Genomic DNA, 16,132 nt, shown 5'->3' on the forward strand with positions numbered 1-16,132 from the left:
GTGGGGTGGGTTTTAGTGGAGGGATTGGGATGGGGGGGGGGTTTCTTTGATGATAACAGAGTGGGTCTCTGAAATGAATGGGTTGAAGGATGTATTGTGTGTGTGTGTACAGCCTGTAGCATAAGCCTGCCTTACGGGGACCAGACCTCACGCTGCATCTGCCACTCGTCCCGTGGAAGTCGCTGTGGGTGCTGCACCTGCATTGGTAAAATGCATTTTTCACTCTCTGAACTCCAAGTCAAGCCATGACAGTTTTCTGAAGTCTCCTGGATGTGCAGCAGGTCTCGGAGCAGCACATGCTGCCGTGCAGATGTCTTTTTCCAGCTGCTAAACACGCCTTCCGGCGTCCTGAGTCTTTTGGAAGCAGGATTTGAGATTTCTTCCTCAGTTTTGTGTTATAGCCGAAGTTGGAAGCAGCTGTTACAAACCAGCTCTGACATCACTCCTTTTTATTGTGTAACTCTTGTTGATTGGACTCTGAGTGACAGGAGAGAGATCTGATGAGTGTGTGTCAAACACAAACCGTTGGAAGCATCAGACTTTGTCCGGCCGCTGAGTGTTAAATGCTTTAGCAGATGTGACGGCTTTATTTTAAAGTACACAGTGATGACACAAAAGGCTCAGCTCTGTTCAACAGAAGATGTGATGAAGCCCTAAGCTCTGTAGTATTCTGTCTGTTTCATGTTTGTGACACTTTGAAGTGGTTTGTGTTTTACAGCTGTGCACCCCACAGTCTGCAGCATTCCTGTTTGTCTCATTTCGCTCACCTGCCCAGTGGAGGCCGTCCTCATCCGCTGGTGTTGTGTCTTATAATGTGAACACCGACTGGAGTCACTCTCAGATTTCCAACGCCCACTAACATTCATGTGCTTGCTTGTGTTTTTGCCTCATCAGCTGTAATATAGCAAAGACCAGGTCATTGGTCCAAATGAATGTTTACTCTTTGACTTGTTCTGTCAGCAGTGTAAAAGTGCTTCTGATTCATGCTGATAAGCTGAATGGCAGCGAGAGATTACCTGTCATACATCACCCTGTTGTAATGCTGTCAGAATGCATCCGCTCTTATGTAACGTGTCTGATTCTGTTCTGTTAACATGGAGAAGGTGACCTCTGGTGACCTCCGGTGAGTTGTGGTGTGTGCTTGGATCTGCTGTTGGTCAGCTGGTCCAAGTTAGTCTCCACATGCGTACAAGGTGTATTTCTGTTTCTGCTCTGATTGTCTGTCTTTATTTCTTTGAACTAAAAACTGAGCAGATGTTTTGTTGCATTGTCTCTCTCTCATCTGGGGAAAATGGAACACGTGGTTTTGGTTTTCTGGGTGCAAACAGTGCATCACCTTTGCAGCCTTCATAGAGCTGAATAAGGAGCCAGACTGAGGCGGCCATAATGGTGGATGCTTTAGGTCTCAACTGATTTCATGTGATCGTCATCTTTTCCTGCTTTGAGCATGAATGCATGCATCATTGCTTGGCTGCAATGACATCATGGTAACTCAACAATCAGGCAGTGTCAGTTAGGGGTGGGAGAAATGTCCGATTCTTAGATGCGTCGCTATTCGGACGTGGACGATTCTGAATCGATTCACAAAGGTCCAAATTTCCATCATTTAAATAAAGTAATACAGACGGTTCTAAAATGCAGAACTAAGAAGCGCGGTCATCTCTGGGACACTGGGGGGGGCGCACCAGGAGCCCACCCGCCACACGGAGGAAAACAAACCGCAGCTTCCCGCCTCGCCGTGAGATCCGAACAGCCACGAGCCACAGAGCCACGTTATTATGACGTTTTCACGGTGCAGTGCAGGGAAATGATCCTCCGTGAACCCGTCTTTTATTTTCTACATCTGCTGTGACGGAGCCGGTGGAAGCACCGTCATTGGTTAGAACGCAAACGCATCAGCGCCGCTGCTGCTGCCGGCTGGAGCGCAGACGCAACACACGCATCTGCTGGAATTCAGGGGTTAACTCCATTCCACCCGACGTAACTTTCCAGTTTGGACTCATTTCCATTAATTCAATAAAATGTAATGGAAATGAATTCAACTCTTGTTTCAAATTACAAATCACCGTTTTACAAAATTGCAAGTTATGAATGCTTATTCAGTGAGACAAAAAGAAATGTTGTGCATCAATCTACATACATTACAGACCCATCAATAATGGTTTTAGAATCGAATCGTAGCCCCTGAATCGTAATGAATCGTGAGGTGCCCAAAGATTCCCACCCCTAGTGTCAACCCCCTTATTGCAGCCTGTTGTGGATTACAATAGTTTAGGCTGCTGGCCTGAAGTAAAACACAATACAGCACATACATGGCAAAGCTGTGGTTCAGCTGGGTTTAGTGAAATATGATGGCTTTGGTTTTAAAAAAGATGAAGGCTGGTGAACATCTGGTTAAAGGTTCGTGTTTTGTTGAGACATTCATCCACACTGTGCTCTTCTACGATCAACTAGAAGACTTTTCCAGGACCAAATTCATATGAAAAACACTGAATATATCCATTAGATCCACCTTCACCTCCATATTCCTGATATCTGATCACATGGCAACATTTTTCACATTCAAGAAAACATTTAAAAAAAACAGCAAAACCTTTAGAAAGACTTGAAATGAAGGTTTAAGGCTTCTTCTGAATTATTTATTTCTATTTAATAAATGGTATATTTCTGTTGGATTTGAACATTGTTATGGTATTTTCCTTCTTATTTTTTAGGTGGACATAAATCCAGGTTAAAAACATATCTGTTCTCATGTGTCTATGCATGAAATCTGCACGATATTTTTTAATTTATCTGGACTGTTGCTTGTTTTTAAATTCATTTAAATGATTTTATTTGTTTCTCTTTATATTCTTTTATGTATTTTTAATGCTTCTTCCACTCCCTGCTGCAATGCTTTTATTTTATGTAAAGCACTTATATATAAATAAACTTGATTTGATTTGACAAATGATAAACTATTTGATTCTATATTCATATATTTTATCAGAAAAATAAAAAGTTGTGTTTTTATTTATTTATTTATTTATTTATTTTAGCAAGTTGGGGTATTTTCAGTAAAGCTTCAGTTTTCTCTCTTGTCATTGTGAGTTTTGCAGTTATTCTGCATGTAATTGTACCTGCTAGCATGAATGCTTACATGTTCTTTGATCAGATCAAATTGTTTCAGTGTGACCTGGACACCAACACTGAGCGTGGGCCACCCGTTGGTCCATCAGTACCATCTTACTTTTAGTGTCTCTTCTTGGTCCAGATTCTGGAGCACCGCTGTCAGCCTTCACAAGCATATTTCTTCCAGGCCTGAATTGAAAGGACTGCCATTGATGTGGAACACATTAAACAGAACCACTTCCTGTTGTTACTCTGTACAGTGTTTTCTGATCCGCTCACCGTGTCTGGGCACCAGTCGCTCACTGTCCCGGCTCAACATTGATGCACACTGGTGGACTCATCGCTTTCATCTCTCATCGATTGTTCCAGATTATGTTGTCTTTGGGATTTCCCATCGTGTGATTGAATGAATGAAATAATAAGGGTTCTACTTGTAAATACATTTCAAATAAACACATTTGAATTAGATTATAGTTTAATGTGTATTTACTCAATTTTTAATTCTGTCCTCCGACAATCAGCAGCCCACAATGAAGCAAAAAGATGCTTTGGAATTTTGCCATCAGTTACAGACACGAGTTCGATCAGAGTACGATTTCAAGTGACTGTAAAGCTTTGAGTGTATCATTCCATGCTAACATGAGAACAATGACGGTGCTAACATGCTGGCACAAGTGAAAAATAAATGGGCAAAGTACCTTATATTTTAGCACACTGGAGGGTACCTGCAGTCAGACTAATCCTTAGTAAACTTCAAGTGTGGTTACGATCAGTGTCCTGGCTCCAAGGTCAGCTTTGGCCAGATTCCTCAGGGAAGCTGCCAGCTCAGTACATTTAAGCTTTACTGCCATTCATTATTACCTATCTGTATCGTCTGACTCCTTTATAGCGGTACAGTTTGCATTAATTACACTTATCACTGCAGTCAATCTGATACTGTGACTGATTTCCCAGGAAATGTCATTCATCAATGCTTTCGGCCAGTCATTCCTTAAAGTGAGGTTATTAAGCACGTCACACTGAGCTCTTATCAGCTGCACTTTGCCACCTTCTATTAGTCATTAATGAACATTATATAAATATGATCCAAGCATAGTGAGCTCTTGACTTTGCTACTGCTCTTCTGGAAGAAAGGTAATGAGATAATGTTTGGAGTGCTGGCTGGATATTAGAATTAGGACTTACATTAGTGATTATACAGACTAACTTCCACTTTTTAATAATCAGTTATGCAGCATACATACGAGTAGTATCTTAAAATTGCATGTTTTTACAGTTCTATGCTTCGTGTTGGCAGGTTTATGAAAGCTTTTTAAGCTGTTTGCTTTTCTTTCTTGTGTTTGGTGAATAATGTCATGATTTCTGGTCATTCGAGGTTTCCCATCTGCAGCTGGGAAGTGGTTGGAACTCCAAACAAGAAAATGGCAAAACTCCTAACAGGTGAGCAGGTTGTGTAAGCATCCCTAGGCAAGACACACTTAGAAAGACACTACGCACTGTTTATGAAAGGAGCCCCCCATGTCTTTAGGGAGCAAGTGTGAGTGATGCTGATGTTCCGAATCCAAGGAGGAGCAGTGACTAGCATGAAGTTGGGGGAGAGGCTTGGACTCCTGCAGAGTCTGAGCAGAGACGACAGGTGGCGAACACTTCAGATGAGACTCCTGTGGTAGATTGTCTCGTAGCAGAGAAGAAGCCCACTGAAGCAGAGTTGTGAATTTAAAAATGACGGTTTGGGGGGATGGGAGTGACCGAGCGGGGAAATGTCTTCCTTATTAAAGTTTCGATATCACAGGCACATTTATCATGACATGGTGACAGTTTGTGAGGAAGGTTCAGGCTTCCTTAGTGCTGTATTTAATACATATCCATGGTTTTAGTTGTTCTATTGTACGAGTATGTAAAGAAACAGCAGCTCGTGCTGGGGGCTCCAGTGAGGGGCAGATTTGGAGCAGAGCATTTCCATCTCGTTTGCTTGTTGCTGTGAGCGCCTGCTGACTGTCCCCTCTGTTCTTTTCATGGACATTTCAGAATGACTTGTGTTCATGTTTGATTGTTTGTTTTTTCAGCTGTGAGTGTTCTGCTCATCCTGCACATGGGTAGGTATCTGCTTTTAACATCAGACTCTTCTTCTCATCATGCTCACATCTCTGAAAGAATACAGAATGTTTGTGACTTTCCCTCCATCTGCCCGCAGCTTCGTCCAGTAGGCTTGTGTGTCACATGACCAACTGGGCCCAGTACAGACCCAGCATTGCCAAATTTACCCCAGACAACATCGACCCCTTCCTGTGCACCCACGTCATCTACGCTCTGTCCACCATAAACAGCTTCAACCAAATCATCCCCATTGAGTGGAACGATGAGCAGCAGTATGGCAGCCTCAACGGCCTCAAGAATGTGTGAGTTTCCATGGTGACCAATGATCAGCTGCTCACATCCAGTACTCAGCTTTTCCAATGTTTCTTACCTACATCAAGAGGGGAGAAATGCGAATACATTTCCAAGCATCTTCCACCTCAGAAAGGAGTCAGAGCAGGCCTAAAGGCAGGGAGGATAGGTGGAGGCACATTTTCAGTCATGGCATCATGCAAAATCTACTGAGCAGCATTTCATCACATTTAGTGGAAAAGTGCAGCATGTGCAAAACAGAGCAACCTAGATCCTGTGCCCATCAAGGTGGTGGCCCTGATGAGAGACTGCTCTCACCGTGCACTTTCACAGAAATCCACAACCTCTGGAAATTGGCTGTGACATACAGTGTGTTGAAATTGGACTTTGCCACCACACACTCAGTGTCTAAAGATAATAAGTTAACGACTTTGCTGAGGTAGACAAATGGCTTTTCTTTTCATGAATTTCATGAATCCAGATGCCCTCAGTCAACTGTGCAACATAAAAGCCCTCTGGGATCCATTTTCTGAGGGCATTGACAAAGCCAAAAGCCTTATTCAATTGTATAAGTTCCATTCCCCTTACTTTTGTTGTCATTTAAGTCACTTTGTGGTAAGATTCCAGTTAAAACAGGGCTCTGAAATCTGAACTGTGTTTGGGTCAGGCAGAAAAGTATTTGGCTAGGTTTCAGAAGAACTATGCGTTGGGCAGCCTGACGGACGCATAGACAACCTTTCCAGAGAAAAAGCAAAACATAGCACCCTATCTTCAATGGAGCTGAAGCTCGTCACACACTTTTTGGGACCAACTCTGCACATGTACAATCATGACAGCACATCTTTTAGTCATGCTGATACAGAGATTCTTTCATATAAATGAATGTGTTTCTCATGATCTATAAAAGCCTGTATTTCTGTGAGGATGCTTTATATAGCATTTGTAGAAGTAAAGCTCATTTCATATTTCTGCGAGTAAACAGTAAATGGACAAGAGGAAGAGATGTAACACTGCTATGAGTACACAAAATTCTGGTGTGGATTATGTTCAGAAACAACATTTTTCAGTGAATGAACATTTGGGAACTGAGTCAGTAGGTGGTGGATTAGAGTCCAGCCCTCCAACTGCAACTCAGGCAGAGAAGGACCTTTGCTTTGGAGAGACACTGCCAAAACAGAAGCCAATGGGCTGAACAGAACTATTCTATAGCTGTCCTGACTGGCATACTTTGGTTTACTATACTTAGTTATCAGCATTGCAGTGAATATTCATATTTGATGCATTTTTTTTTATTTTTTTTATTTGGTTTATTTAGTCAGGGACCATGTGCAAAGTACATTAATGACAAAAGTAAAAAGATGACCTGCACCAGATTGTAGCTTAGCAGCTAATTTCCATCTGCAGTCCCTGGGCAGGTTAGAAACATAAAATACAATAAAATAGAAGCAGTCACTCAGGCAAAGACCACACACACACACACATACACACACAACATAAAAAGATTATCATATGCAACTGCTCAGCAAAATGTCAAGACAGTCATGTGCAAATCTATTAGTGGTGACAAGACTGATTACATAAAAGCCATTGCTTCACTTCACGTGAAAAGTGAAAAATTTCAGTTGGAGAAAAAGACATCAAAGCATTTCTGATATAGCACATGTGTTAATGCAATGTTTTCTTTTTTATCATGTTAGAAAACATGATGCTGCCACAAAATGTTTCTATTAGAGATCTTTATTGTTCAGCAGTATCAAGACACAAAATATTCAAAGTTTTTTTCAAGGGCACAGATCTGTGAGCAATGTGGGCAATGTTAATACAAAGTAAATACAGCAGAATGTACCAAATTATTGGAAGAACAAGCAAGGAGAATATGTAATATTTCCAGTGTAAAAGATTACATGTAACACTTCCCATCCAGCTAGAATCCAACTCCAGTCAGAGGCCGACGTTATTTTGGGGTAAAAGTTCTCAGAATCAGAAACACTGCCTACATATTTCCTTTGGAAAGGATAAGACACTCATCTTGTTTTGTTGTTCTTATTCTTATTTGTTGTTGTTCTACCCATAGCAAGGATGAATTAGGTGTAAGAAACCAGCCAATGATAACTATGCATTTCCAGCAAACTGGTGAAGTGTTCGCGGCAGAGGTTTGTCGTTGGCCTGAGTTTGACGGTACATTTAGCGTGCTTTAATCATTGGACTCTGTGTCTCTGCTGCCAGTAATCCTGCACTGAAGACTCTGCTGTCTGTTGGAGGCACTGTGAATGGAGTGAGCCCGTAAGTTCCAGTTTAACATCAGTTCTCATTATTTTCTGCACACATTCAATGCTGAAATCTAAAAAAAACTTCCTCCATCATTACTCTTTTTATTTCCCCACTTCCATCAGATTTATTGCCATGGTTGCCAAACCTGAGACTCGAGCTGCCTTCATCAGGTCTGCCATAAGTTACCTGCGCACCCATAACTTTGATGGCCTGAACCTGGCCTGGGAATACCCTGGACAGAATGGCAGCCCACAGGAGGACAAGGAGAGGTTCACTCTGCTGGTCACGGTAAGCATGCTCCTTACTGGCATCTCAGTCCGTCAGTGAGCTTCATGGCAACCTGCCTAAAAGTTACAGTTTCCCTCTTAGCCAACTATTCTGTTGCAAAAGTTTGTTTATGGTAAAATGAGGCGATCCAGCTGAAGATGATACAGTCTTTCAGTCCAATGATGTCAGTGACGTCATGACAGACCTTCAGAAAACTGCCAACACAACTCCAGTTTCCTGTTGAAATAAAAATATTTTTAATGATACTATTAGTTTTAAGATTAAAAACCATAGCACTTTTTTCGAATTGTTACTTTTGTAATTGTTAGCACTTTTCTAAATTGTACAACTGGACAAACTGTTGTGAGTTACACCCTTATTATAGCCCTCTGAAAGGCACAAGAGTGTAGAAGATGTAACACTTGTATTTGGTTAAGAGAAGAAATACTACCAAATGACAAAAAGGCTGAAGCAATATGAAGGACTGGCGACCTCTCCAGGTGTACCCCACCTCTCACCCAATGACAGCTGGGATAGGCTTCAGGCCCCCAGCAACTCTGAGTAGAGTGAAGAGGGTGTAGAAAATGGATGGTTTATGAGATATTATTTACTGCAGAACTTTTATCATCAGCAATTAACTGACAATTATTGGTCAGAAGTAGTCTTTGCCTATGGCTACAGCTGCTGGCAGGAAGGACATCCTGTGTTGTTCTATGTTGAAGAAGCCTCTAGCTGAACACACTCTTTCACTCTGCTGCTGCCCCAACAGATGGTTGCCCCCTAATCCTAACCCAACAGAAGTATCTACAACAGACTTATAGAAGATATGAAACATCTTGGTGCACACATTGAAGGACCTTAGCTTCCAAAGTACAGTCTGTTATGTCCCCTCTTGTAAAAAAAAAGCCTCAATGTTGCATCTCCAGTCCACTCTGCTGTCCAGGTAAACCCCAGATATCTGTAGTCCTCCACCACCTCCACCTCTATACCTTGGGTGGAGACAGTGTTTGGCTTACTCCTGGTCCTCCTAAAATCCAGGTAGTCAACAATCCAGGTGGTTGGGAGGCATCCACCTGTATTTTCTGCAGCTTCTTGCATAACAGTGCAGGCTGTACTGTATTAAAAGCACTGGAGAAATCAAAGAACATGATCCTCACTGTGCTGCCGGCTCGTCCAGATGAAAGTGGGCTCACTGAAGCAGATAGATGATGGATCATTAACACCAACTCAGGATGATAAGCAAACTGTAGTGGGTCCTGAAAGGGGTTCACTGGCCTACTGAGGTGAGCCAATAAAGCCAATATCAGCTTCTGCAGGACTTTCATGATGTGGGATGTCAGGGCATCTGGTCTGATGTCACTGAGATTTTTCTAGGTACTGGAACAAGGCAGAAAGTCTTCCACAGCACTGGAACTTTCTCCTGACTCAGGCTAAGGTTGAAGAGGTGCTGTAGACTCCCACATAGCTGCTCTGCACAGGTCTTCAGGACCCTGGGGCCTTCTCGAACCTGCAGCCTTGTTCTGGTTCAGTCTCCTCTGTCTAAGTGTGTCTTGTTGTGAGGGAGATGTTGGTGAGGATGTGTTAACAGGGGTGGAGCAGTGATTTTAAATGTGGGGGTGTTCCAGGGGTGGCACATGAGCACCACATCAAGCCCATAGACACGACGCTGAAGTTGGCATCCGATTCAGGAATTAAATGGATGGGCATAAAGGGCCATTTCACTGCATTTTTGCATTTTGATCGCCCTAAACTAGGTCCTGTATGGAAACAACAATGCTCAAATCTGGATAGAATTATTCTAAAGAGGGTACAGAGTCTTTAAAACACATTGTATGTTGGTGCACTACGAGGGTGGGCAAACCGTTAATATGGGGCAAACGGGTTTACCTATGGAAAATGTGGTGGGGGGGTGAAATCATCTTGCTGTAAAAGTGGGGGTGTCGAAACACCCCCATCCCCCACGGGTGCGACGCCCATGTTTATTAACATTATATAAACATCATATATCTTATTTACTGTACATCCTGGGGATGGGCATTTTAATTTTAATTCAGGTGGACTAATCAAGCCAATGAAAGTCGATTAGTCGTGACATCATCATGAAGCTAACATTAATCACCAAAGCAGTTAGTTGGTCCTGAATTTTGCTGTCACACAAGCGTCAACATGCTACAACCAAATCAGTCATTTTTTGGAGTATTTCTTCTGTCTGGTCAACATTTTGTGACCATTTAGTAAGTGAGTCCACATCGCGCTTAAAGGACCGCGGTAAGCTAGCTTCATCCCACATAATGTGCATTTGACTTTGTTATCCAGTTGAGTGAAATGTCGCCATGCTTCGCTTTTTTTTTGTTGGCGTTGCTGACATCTGCTCCAGTCTGTTGATCCGCTATGGGTGCAAACGTCCGCAGAAACAGCGCCATGAGCATTAATTCCGCGTTGATAAAAACAGAATCGTGAATGTGAGGAGCTTTTGTCTGTTATTTGAACAGGAGCTGTCCAAGGCCTTTGAGGAAGATGCTAAAGACAACAGGAAGACGCAGCTGCTGCTTTCCCTCAATGCTGCTTCATTGCCGTCAACCATTCAGAAAGCATACGAGGTCAACAAGATTGCACCGTAAGTTTGATTTCACTGGAGTCAGTGAATGACTTTGTGCTAATGTGTCTCCTTCCTTTCATTAGTCACAGGTTTAATCACGTTCAGTTCAATTCAATTCCATTCCACTCCATTCAATAATACTTAATTAATCCACAAAAGGAAATTATATTGCTACAGTAGATTACTATTAAAGATATACTATCTTTATAGATACATGACAAAATACGATGAAATTAGATCAAATAAAAATCAGCTGACAAAATCTTATGAAGCAAAGAGAAGTATGATTTAAACCTTCAGAGGTCTCCATCAGTGGTGCTGTTTCTGTAGCTTAGCAACAACTGAGCTGATGATGTCACACACAGCGTCAGCAGGTAACTCAAGTGAACTCTCTCATTGGACAATATGGACAGAAGCTCACAGCCAGCAGTTCAACATCTGGGGTGCAGAGACACTCCTTCTCAGGGACATGTCCAGGATTACAGCATCTGTTGTTAACCAGCTCTGTGACCCTCCTCCTTTCCTGTTACCGCTCTGTCTGCAGTCTCTGTCTGCCCATACAGTTTTACAACTTTTAAAAACAAATTTCCTACTCCGAGGAAAAATGTGAAGAAAATGCATGGAAATTTGAAGCATAAACTACCAATTTATAAACCGTTGATTTCATTGTATCTGTTTATAATGATATCAGTCTATTTGTGGAGGCATGGCATTTATATGTGATAAAAGACTTCTGCGCAGATCACATATTCGTTTCCCTGCTGCAAGTAGATATTCTGTACAACCCAGTGAAGAATTTGACCATTTCTGATTAACCAAAAATGTTCTGTATTTTATATCTTACCAGTTACTTTGACTTCATCAACATGATGACTTATGACTTTCATGGGCACTGGGAGGATGCTACTGGGCACAACAGCCCACTGTACCAGAGCTCGGTGGACTCTGGCTCACATCTCCATTACAACATAGTAAGTAGCAAAGCAACACTTCTGAACTGTACGCCACTCTGTTATGAGTTCATTTGACTGTTTTCTCTAGGTAGCTACATCTCCGTGAGATGGCAGACTTCACTTTTATCTTCAAATAGAGAGGTTTGATTAAAACAACCTCTAATATGGTTGCCAACCACTTAACGTAGCCATGTGTGCTCCACATTACACATTCCTCTGTCTCATGGGCCCCCACATCCAAACCTATCAAATGTGATTCCTACAACTCCAAATGCGTTCCTCTCGACCGGCGCACAGCAACTCCCAGAGGACTTTATTGGCTGCAATAGTTTTGGAACTTTACTGCCACATGTTTGAAGCATGAACATCACTTTTATGCAATCTATGCAGGGCTGCCTCTCATTCAACCATAGTGTGCCCATTATCACACCATTATTCCACTCCACACACATATTTCATCCTTCTGCAACAGCCCAGAATTGTGAAGAGTGTTGACAATCATTGACATCCAATCCCCTCTCAGGGAGGTAGGATTATGTACAAAACTTCTAACTATCAGGACTGCTCTCTCTAGCTGCAGACTGCTGTATGTTCCTTCTGTGGCAGTGTCCATGCAAAAGATTCCCGTCACAACAACTCCACCATACCAGCTAACCATGACAAGCAGGGCATCTTGACACACCCACTCAGTTAAAGGCCTTACTGCTACCCTTCCAAATCACCTATAAAGAGGTTACTGACCTCATATTAAGCCAGTTTAGACACAGTTTCCATCCAAGAGCAGAAATAATCTTTGTCACTCTCTGTTTTTGCCACAATCTCAAGTCTGCTCTTTCAGAGCAGGATAATTGTCATCTTATTGGTTTAATAGATCAAAGACAAATGTATATGTGGCCCATTAAACAATCCAACTTTCCTACTTTTCATCAGCCTCATAAACATAGCTACTGGCAAAATACCCTGGTATATGGGTTATCTCCTCACAGTGTATGTATACAGTCATGATCAGCGCCTTTCCATCTCAAAACTTCTCCAGTTTCACTGCTATATGCAATCGCTGATCACTCTATCATCCATTTGGCAGGCTGTGGTCTATGGCAAGAAAAAAAAACTTTGCCTGCACTCACAATCATGACTAACTTGACATGATATATATATATATATATATATATATATATATATATATATATATATATATATATATATATATATATATATATGTTACATATATTATATAATATGTTAATATGAAAAATATCATTTGAAGTGTGAAGCTGAAATTTTTCCCCTTTGGTCCTCTTTGTCCTTTTACCTAGAACTCTTCTGTGTCTCACTGGCTATCTCTGGGAGCACCAGCTGAGAAATTGCTGCTGGGTTTCCCCACCTATGGAAGAACCTACCGTCTTACCACTGCAGCTAGTGGCCTGGGAGCACCATCCAATGGCCCTGCAGATGCTGGACCCTACACTCGCACTGCAGGTTTCTGGGCTTACTATGAGGTAAAGCTTCATCGTAAAAACCTTTAATGTGCTTTAATGTTTAATGTTGAAAGTCAGTGATTTACTACAGATTTAGCAAAATCATTGTCAAGACTTAAGACCACAAGAAAAAATGTCAAAAAGGTGTCGAAATAAAGATTTAAGAAGGTAAATACTAAATCCAACTCTGTGCGTTTCTCTGTTACCAGATCTGTGACTTCACCAACAGCGCAACTGTTTCATGGATCTCTGAACAAGAGGTTCCATATGCCACCTATGGCAGTGCTTGGGTGGGCTATGATGACAAACGCAGCTATTCTTCCAAGGTAACCAGGAGCTCCAATTCTGTCTGCCTATACATGTAAAGTTCTCTGCTCTTGGTTTATTCCATAGACTTGTAGCTTCTAATGTGTTAGCTCTCACTGAGACCTGGATTGAGCCTGAAAACAATGCTACCCCAGCTGCACTTTCAACCAACTCTTTATATGTGTCTGACTCTTTACATGTGTCGCACATTCTCCCACACCTCTCGTACATCTGGGAGAGGTGGTGGAACGGGCCTGCTCATTTCCAACAAATGGAAATACAACCAACTGCTACCTAATGCTAAATACAATACCTTTGAATACCGTGCCATCTTGGTAACTGCACCAGTCAAAATCTTCATGCTTGTCGTATATCGCCCACCAGGACAACTCGGTGACTTTCTAGATGAACTAGGGACCTTGCTCTCTTCCATCCCTGAGCATGACTGTCCCATAATGGTCCTTGTTGACATTCAAAGTATAAAGATACATTCAAAGTATCCTGGCTTGGTCACACTTCTGCAGCGCACCACCTCGCCACAGGGGTCCCCCAAGGCTCAGTATTGGGACCTCTTCTCTTTGCCATATACAACACCTCATTGGGCCAGATCATCCGATCACATGACTTCTCATACCAATGCTATGCTAACCTCCAACTAAACCTCTCTAAATACACCACAGCATCTGCATCCAGACTGAATCCCTATCTCTTGCTCCATCAAAGGTAGCTAGAAACTTGGGGGTCATGATTGATGACTAACTAACCTTTAAAGATCATGTTGCCTCCGTTGCTCGATCGTGCTGCTTCGCATTGCTGAACATCAGAAAGATCAGGCCGTACCTAACCCAACGCACCACCCAGCTGCTGGTGCAGGCCATGCTCATCTCCCGCCTTGACTACTGCAACGCTCTCCTAACTGGTCTCCTAACTGGTCTCCTAACTGGTCTCCTAACTGGTCTCCTAACTGCACTCCTAACTGGTCTCCTAACTGCTCTCCTAACTGCTCTCCTAACTGCTCTCCTAACTGCACTCCTAACTGCTCTCCTAACTGCTCTCCTAACTGCTCTCCTAACTGGTCTCCTAACTGGTCTCCTAACTGGTCTCCTAACTGCACTCCTAACTGCTCTCCTAACTGCTCTCCTAACTGCTCTCCTAACTGCTCTCCTAACTGCTCTCCTAACTGCTCTCCTAACTGCTCTCCTAACTGCTCTCCCAGCCTGTGCTGTGAAACCTCTGCAGATGGTCCAGAACGCGGCGGCGCGTCTGGTCTTCGATCAGCCTAAAAGAGCACACGTCACCCCTCTGTCCATTGAGCTCCACTGGCTGCCCTTAGCCGCCTGCATCTAATTTAGGTCCCTGATGTTAGCCTACAGAGTCCTTAATGGAATGGCTCCCATCTGCTTGAATGCTCTTGTAAAGGCTTATGTCACAACTCGGTCACTCCGGTCGTCACAGGAATGTCGTCTAGCGATGCCTACACCACGCTGAAGACAATCCAGACTCTTTACATGTGTCGTTCCACGATGGTGGAATGACCTGCCGAGCGCTACCAGAACATCCCTGAATATCTTCAAGAAACTCTTGACCCAGCTCTTCAGAGAGCATCTCCAATTTTAGCACTGATCCTGTACTTCCCTTTATGCCTGCTCTCTATCTCTACACTGTCACCTCTGACACCTCTTACAGTCTGACTTGTGGTTTCCTTCTATGTAGCGTATTGTTAGCTTTGACATTTGCTGTAATGTTGTATCGTCATTTGTAAGTCGCTTGAGATAAAAGCGTCTGCCGAATGCATAAACATGATAATAATAGTCATTTTGTTACTGATTTGGCTGTCCTGTAGGTACAGTGGATGACTGCTAACCACTTGGGCGGTGCTCATGTGTGGACTCTGGACATGGATGACTTTAGTGGGTCCTTTTGCTCAGAAGGCGCTTATCCTCTCATAAACCATCTCAGGATGTCAATGGGTAAATATTTCAGTTCTACAACTTTCCTTTCTTATTTAACTGACCCATTAATATTGGTCACAAACACCTGAAAACAAATTGGATGTTTTACTTTTGCCATTTGTTGTCATGAGTTAGAAAATATTAGTTTAATCTCAGTTTATTCAGACTTTTTTCATGTTTGATTATTAAGGTTTCGCTCCAAAGCCTACTACCACTCCACGTCCCACCACCACCAGGGATCCCATTGCTGACTTTTGCCGTGGCCGCCCTGATGGGCTCTATGAGAACGTAGCTGATAAGACCACCTACTTCCAGTGCTACCTGGGTAATACCTATCTGCACCGTTGCCAGCCCGGCCTCATCTACTGGGATTCCTGCAAGTGCTGCAACTGGCCCTGAGCCAAAGAAGCATGAAGCATACGCAGCCAGACCATCAACATATATGGCAGTAAAGAATGTGTCAATAAAATCATGTTGTCATATTTTTCATGTTGTCTTCTTTCACTGATTAAATTCATGTTTGCTGAAATACAAGAGGAACAAAAAATGAACCAAGAAAAGGAAAAAGCTATTTGTGACTGGTGAATGATTTCTGAACCAAAGTACAGGCATGCAAACTTGCCACCTTTCGGCGAAATTCGCCGTTTTGAAATCAAAATGGGTCATTCTTCTGAATCGCGTAGATCCGAGGAGAAAAAAAAAATGGGGGGGGGGGGGGGGGGGGGGTGAGCATGTCAACTAGCGAGTGCAACTGTGAACCTCAAAACTACACTAGACCTATCACCGCTCTCTTCTCTTGACAACAAA

The 16,132-nt window shown here is 42.7% G+C and overlaps 1 protein-coding gene across 1 annotated transcript; it reads left to right on the forward strand.

Moving 5' to 3' along the window:
* The first annotated feature begins 4,532 nt into the window (after positions 1-4,532).
* chia.1 (chitinase, acidic.1) lies at positions 4,533-15,763 on the forward strand. The gene is made up of 11 exons (XM_075462295.1): positions 4,533-4,551; positions 5,178-5,207; positions 5,306-5,510; positions 7,726-7,782; positions 7,893-8,058; positions 10,530-10,654; positions 11,484-11,607; positions 12,906-13,088; positions 13,277-13,393; positions 15,217-15,343; positions 15,516-15,763. The coding sequence occupies exons 1-11, from the start codon at positions 4,533-4,535 to the stop codon at positions 15,722-15,724; spliced, it is 1,362 nt and encodes a 453-aa protein (XP_075318410.1). The 3' UTR covers positions 15,725-15,763.
* Positions 15,764-16,132: the final 369 nt, after the last annotated feature.

The sequence above is a fragment of the Odontesthes bonariensis genome, chromosome 3, assembly GCF_027942865.1.
Source record: "Odontesthes bonariensis isolate fOdoBon6 chromosome 3, fOdoBon6.hap1, whole genome shotgun sequence".
In the NCBI taxonomy this organism is placed as follows: domain Eukaryota; kingdom Metazoa; phylum Chordata; class Actinopteri; order Atheriniformes; family Atherinopsidae; genus Odontesthes; species Odontesthes bonariensis.

Excerpts from the sequence above, each read along its gene's own strand:
- chia.1 (XM_075462295.1), top strand. Across the intron at positions 5,208-5,305 it reads TCTGCTCATCCTGCACATGG|CTTCGTCCAGTAGGCTTGTG; the intron begins GTAGGTATCTGC and ends ATCTGCCCGCAG. Across the intron at positions 7,783-7,892 it reads ACTGTGAATGGAGTGAGCCC|ATTTATTGCCATGGTTGCCA; the intron begins GTAAGTTCCAGT and ends CACTTCCATCAG.